The 6,077-nt window shown below is 31.6% G+C and overlaps 1 protein-coding gene across 3 annotated transcripts in view; it reads right to left on the bottom strand.

Moving 5' to 3' along the window:
- Nucleotides 1-371: 371 nt before the first annotated feature.
- The window catches only part of ZRANB2 (zinc finger RANBP2-type containing 2), an 18,084-nt gene continuing 12,378 nt past the window's right edge, over nt 372-6,077 (bottom strand). The window contains exons 9-11 of one of the 3 annotated variants that reach the window (XM_046001379.1): nt 3,978-4,136; nt 2,775-2,848; nt 372-2,231 (exon numbers count right to left, since the gene is read on the bottom strand). In XM_046001379.1, the coding sequence (XP_045857335.1) occupies nt 2,815-2,848; nt 3,978-4,136 (193 nt within the window). In that variant the 3' untranslated portion in view covers nt 372-2,231; nt 2,775-2,814. The remainder of the gene's footprint in view (nt 2,232-2,774; nt 2,849-3,977; nt 4,137-6,077) is intronic. The other 2 variants (XR_006817944.1, XM_046001369.1) reach the window with 2 other exon arrangements.

Here is a 6,077-nt window from a genome sequence, read left to right as displayed (position 1 = left end):
TGTTTAGATAAAAGAATTCTAAATGGGAACTTCAGAAAATTTAGCAGTTAAAATAGTTGTTCAGTGTTCAAAAGTCAGTTTTAAGTTAATTCAAGAAATACACTATGGAGTACTATTTTATCACATGAAATAAAGTGTGTGATGTTGTGGTAGGAAATAGTCAACGAATTTGGGTATTCTCCATTAAAAAGAAAGTCACAAAAATTTTGAGTATCCAAGGTTATAGTTGATCATGAATCTGATATGTTTTAAACGAAGCACTCCTATATAAACACAGGATGATGTTATACAAAGGTAAAGGAATATAAAGAATTTAAAATGCACAATCAAAAGTAACAGGACTATAATTAATTTTAAAAATGAACATTAACTCAGAGCTTAAAAATTCTAATTTATTTCTCACAAATGCCACTTGATGCTTGACTCACAGCTTTATTTACATTTGTCTACAGCATCATTTCCTCATGAAATGAACTAGTACAGCTTAGTTAAACCAAATGAAATCATAATCATCTGAATTGTCTGTAAACTATTAGCTAAATTTATAACCTTGCATTTGCTTAGTACAGCCAAAGTTTCAAATACAGAAAGCACAAGAATAAACCAATGGTAACATGTAGACTCTAGAAGATCATCTGGGCAATTTAGAAGGTGGACTTTCAAGAAGTCTGAGGCACAATTACAAGAGAGTAAAAGTTCTTGTGCAACCTACAGTAAACGTAGCAAAGAAAATTAAGATGTAAAAAAACCAAGGGGAAGTTCATTGTAAAAATATCGTCAAAATACTTCTACATAAGATATTTTTGCTTCCATCTTTAGATCACTTGAAGAGAAAAATCACTCATTTTAAAATAAAAAACAAATAATTTTGGTCTGTCTACTAAACACCTTAAAACTTTAAAATTTTTAATTGCAGTAGACAATAATTTAAAATTAAGGGGAAAAAAAAAAAGTAGATACTGACCCCCATGACAAAAAGTCCCCAAGTGCACTGTCGATTTCCCTTAATATACTTACCTTGCATTGTCACTGAAGATACTGCTAAGAGAAACCTTTCTGTTTTTAAGCCAGAGGACAAAATGGGGTTCAAGTGACCATATTTTAATTCTGAGAAATAAAACAAACTCTGAAAGTATTTTAAGCCATAAGTAATTTCAAGTGAATAGGAACAATAAGTAATTCTGCGTGTCATGCAGAAATAAACATTCGTTACTCAAAAGAAAATTTTATGCAGTGTTTGAACATCCCAAGGTAAATAAATGTTCACTTAAATTCACAGAATCTCTGTTGGTCTTTCACTCAGAGAAATATTCTTCTGAAGCTTTCTTCAATTTGTTCCTCATTAACTATGATTTAACTTTGTCTGCCCTACCATATGTGATAACTGTTTTTTTAAGGATATCACATAAAGGTTCTTAAAATATTAAGATAAACATTTTGAAATAGATGATTTTCTCATCATTAATGCCAGTAAAGAGAGGAACTGGTTTTACACTTTTGCTCAAAATTATGTGTCAAGGAGAAATGAGTAACATCCCTTCTGCAATTCACAAGATTTTTCTTCATTAAATGTGGTGATACAAAAAGTAAAACAGAGTAAGAGAGAGACAAAGATTCTAAGGCACCCTCAGCATAGGGAATTTCAAATTAAAGTTTCCAGTTGGCTATTTTCAACGAGTTTTAACTTTTTCTGCTAAGAATCACTTTGACATAGATTAACATAAACCGGATGACTCCTTTTCCCAGATTGACATAAACAGATTGTTTCCAACTACTTTACCACAGTCTTGCCTCCATGCCCAAGTTCAGGCAAGCCTAGGTTATCCTGTCTTCAGTCAATAGATAGTTCATATTCGGAAATGAAAAAAAACAAGAGTTCAAATTAGGAAACAAAGTACTTTGCCATAGCTGAAATGGTTTTAAGTGAAGCAAATGGTTGTAAATAATGAATGATAAATAGAGCATATATTTTGGGACATTATGGCTTAAAATACTATTTAACTTTTAATTTCACAAATAAACACAGCTGTATTGATCTGAAAAGCAATGAAAGGCATGCACCTCTACTAGCAGATTTAGCACTTCTGACCAAGTAAGACACCAACTTCTTAAAAAATATGCTTCATGCACTGTACTGATTTTTTTTTAAGATGTAAATTTTAATACATTATTTCTTTTTTGAACTTGAACGGGAACCAGAATGGGATGATCCAGATGATGACCTGTGGTGCCTGTAAGACATAAGGAGAAAGCAGATAATCTAGTAAGCTAAAGCTGGTTATCTAGCATTTATTCATAAGACTGTGAAAATACAAAAAATAAAACCTTAATATGCTTGCAAAATAATTTAAATGTAAGATACAAATGTATACACATAATAACTAACTGGTATTTAGATGTTGGGTGTGAGCCCAGTAATATCATAACCATAATTTAAAACTCTCTATAATTTACAAGTATCTTCTCTTTTCAAGATATAGCCACCTCTCAATTATTTAAGGAAATGAAGAAAAGCCTTGCAAAAATGTGTAAAATTACAGACAATATACAACAAAGGCATATAAACCTGGTAATGGAAGTGTGACTTAATCAATCCCTGTGATACACTGTAGTGTGGTAAGTCTATATGTAAAACAAATACAGCAAGGCTTCTGTGTATGAAAATATATACTCATAAATAATTACGTTTGGAATTCTAGGTCACACAAGATGATTGTACAATTAGTTATAGGGTTATATTCATGCAGCTAATATGAATAAGTCAATATATCAACCTGGGTAAAGTAGTGGTGTTCCGAGGGGTTGGCCCTGGGCTCAGGGTTGTTTAGTGTTTTCACCAATCACCTGGCTTATGGAATAGAGAACATGTTCATTAAGTTTAGATGACAACAAACTAGGGGGATTATATGTGGCTAAGATATAAATTTGCAGAGTGGTAAGAAAGCAACAGAATGAATTTCACTCAAGTACGGAGTAATTTTCTTACAAAGGAACAAATGCACAAAAACAACACTAATTGTGTGTAACCTTAATATCTAAACTTCAAAATGTGAAGAAAAATTAATCGTTCTGTATAAGAAGAAATCATGAAGTAACTCTACCACTGAACTCAGCAATAATTAGATTCTACTTATTTATTATTTTCAGAAGCTGAAAGGATATGGAAAATTTGCAAAAACTATAAAGGAAATCATTAAAATGCCTATATAATTAGATACTGAGAATGTGGAGAAAGTTAATGAAACTGAGTAATTAGCCTGTTGCAGAAAAAGCTGACAGATGACACCTGCCCTCTCCAAATTTTAAAAATGTCAATACAGTAAGGTGATCTAGTAAAGGTCTTTCTCTTAGGGAGAAAAAAAAAATAAAAGATTTGGACTGCAAGATGAAAAATTTATTAGCTACACGAACAATTTCCTTATATCCTTATAGATGAAGGGCATAAAACAATAATTTGCTGTGGAAATGCATTTATACATATTTATATGAGAAAAGATTTCCAATGATAAAATAGTTAATTTTTTTACAAGAGGCCCCAGAATTCTGTTTCTAATATTTAGTGTAAACTCAAGAACATAAATCAATACATTTAAAAATCAACTTTTAAATTCTTTCTATATACAGCCTCTGAATTACAATCTTAAAAGACAGAAATAACCGAGAGTTGGCTATAATAATCATATATGAAAATAAAAATTTAAACAATAAAATGACCAAATAGTGGAAGAGTAGTTTGATCTATGACTTTTCTAAGCAACCTGATCAAGCACACAGGATAAACAAAATAATTAATGGTTTTGAAGTTCAAAGTTGCAAAGTGTAATTTAAAATTGGAACAAGGAGAAAACAAAAATCTAATCCTTCACTAGGAAGTTTAATCTAATAAACACACTACGAAAATCTAATCCTTGACGAGGAAGTTTAATCTAGTAAACACACTTAAGAACACCCATTCTTATTTCTACAGAAACCCAAACCTTTCGGGTGACCGTGATCTTGTTCGTCTTTTTTTGCGATCACCAGATGAAGAAGATCTAGAACGACTTCTCTTTCTGTTCCTCTCTGGAGATGATGATGAACTTGAGTAAGATCTTTTTCGTGGGGAAGAAGAGCCCCTGTGGGACCTGGAGCTGGATCTTCATTGATTGAGAAACAAATCAAACATTTCATTAAAAGAAGAAATGAGGCAGATCGTTTAGTTAACAGATAGCTGCAAAAATAAACAGGACATACAACTGAAAACTTTGTAAGAAGGAATACTTACTGCATACTCAACAGAAGACTTCTGGGTTCAACCATGAAAACAATTCTATTTAAGTACAATACTTTAACATTCTAAGCGTTCATCACTTAAAATTTAAAACCAGCTTAATATTTTAAGGAACTGATTTTTTTTAACTTAAGACTTACATTTTAAAGTATACATAAGTAACAAAACCAAAAAGTAACTGCACTGGCATGACTTTATGTCTAGAAAACATCCTCCCATTTGGGAACAAACTTGTAGGTTATATACAACTTCCTGAGGCAAATATAATAATTCCCTGAGGAATTATGCAACCTATTGGTTGAGTTGCTATACAAAAGGCAGGGATAGAGGACAGCAATGGGAAAGAACAGTAACTATTAAATTGCCAAATAAAGAAAAATAAAATGAATAACTTTAAAACTTTGATATATATTAACAATCTTTATTTTTATGAAGGACTATTATTCATGAAGTATGAAGTGTTGACATTCACATGTTTCAGGTAGAAGTAAATGTGCAAATGTTTAATGCAAAATTTTTTCTTCATTTACATATTTTGGTTGAAGGAATTTAGCTCAAACTTCCCAAAAAATTCACCTTTGGGCTTAAAATAAAATCAGAAAGCCCAAAAGGAGAATTCTTTGGAAAGTTATAAGCAATGAAAAAAATGTTTGGGAAGAACATGAAGGCTGTTCTGTAAATCTGAATTCTAGTACTTCCCAAAGGGATATAGGACTTAAGGATCTTCACCTAAGAAGCACTCAAATAAAAGTACTAAAACACTGATAATAGATAGTAACAAGAAACTCACTTGCTCTCCATTGTGTATTGGCTCAATACAAGCCTGCATACCATTCTTTCTTCCTTTAATGTTAAACTGCAAATGCCCTTTAATGCTACAGATTTGGCTCTACTAAGCAAGTGTTTTTTACCAAAAAACTATCCTAAAACTTCAGTGTGAATTTCCACACAAGTGGAATTTTAGTCATTTTCTATTCTTGTTAGATGCTTTAAATAAATCATCAATAAATCAACTTAAAGGGCAGCATAATTTGACCAAATTTAGGAAAAACTTCAAGAAAGAAAACACTAATGTCTCATTTGCTTCTCCACAAATTGTTTTCCTTGACAGGTTGGACTAAGCACAACCTGTAGTTAACAGTAATGCTTGCTTAAGACCACATCCTACCTAGACTAACCAACCATATACATTTTTTAACCAACCATATTTTAGTTTATAAAGTCTAAGGAGTGTTTGTTCTATATATAGTATTTATGTAAAACACTTGTATTTGTAATTCTGTAGTATTCTATATATTACCAAAAAATGGAAATATGTATGAAACATTCCAGAAACTTTATCTGATGTAAATGACAAAACAGTTTCTGTAAATACTGAAAGAACTGCCCTAACAAAACATAATCTGTTTGGGGACAAGGTTAATTTTCTTCCTTTTAAGAACATAGTAAACTTTTTCTTTGCATATTTCTAATTTTATTTGAACTACTATTGCAAACATGACTTTAATGTACTAGAGATCTGATGATAAGACTTGGCTCCATCTTCCTACTTCAGCACATTTTAGCTAGCACAAAAATAACAAACCTTGCATTACGCAAAATAGCAACCTTAATTCAATCATGGGAATGTCTTGGCACACTGCTGGCAATGGAAACATCTCATGGTGAGAAAATTAAGCTGAGGCAAGTGCATTAGTTTTCTAATGCTAAAATAAAATTGACAAGTAGAAGCAAAATAAGAGGAAAAAAGCAGCAACGCCTTCTGCAGCCTTTAAATATTTTTTCTCTCTGCTTTACAGAGAGATGC

This window comes from Meles meles, chromosome 1 (assembly GCF_922984935.1).
Source record: "Meles meles chromosome 1, mMelMel3.1 paternal haplotype, whole genome shotgun sequence".
Taxonomy (NCBI): Eukaryota; Metazoa; Chordata; class Mammalia; order Carnivora; family Mustelidae; genus Meles; species Meles meles.
This window is presented reverse-complemented; position numbering and strand designations above follow the sequence as displayed.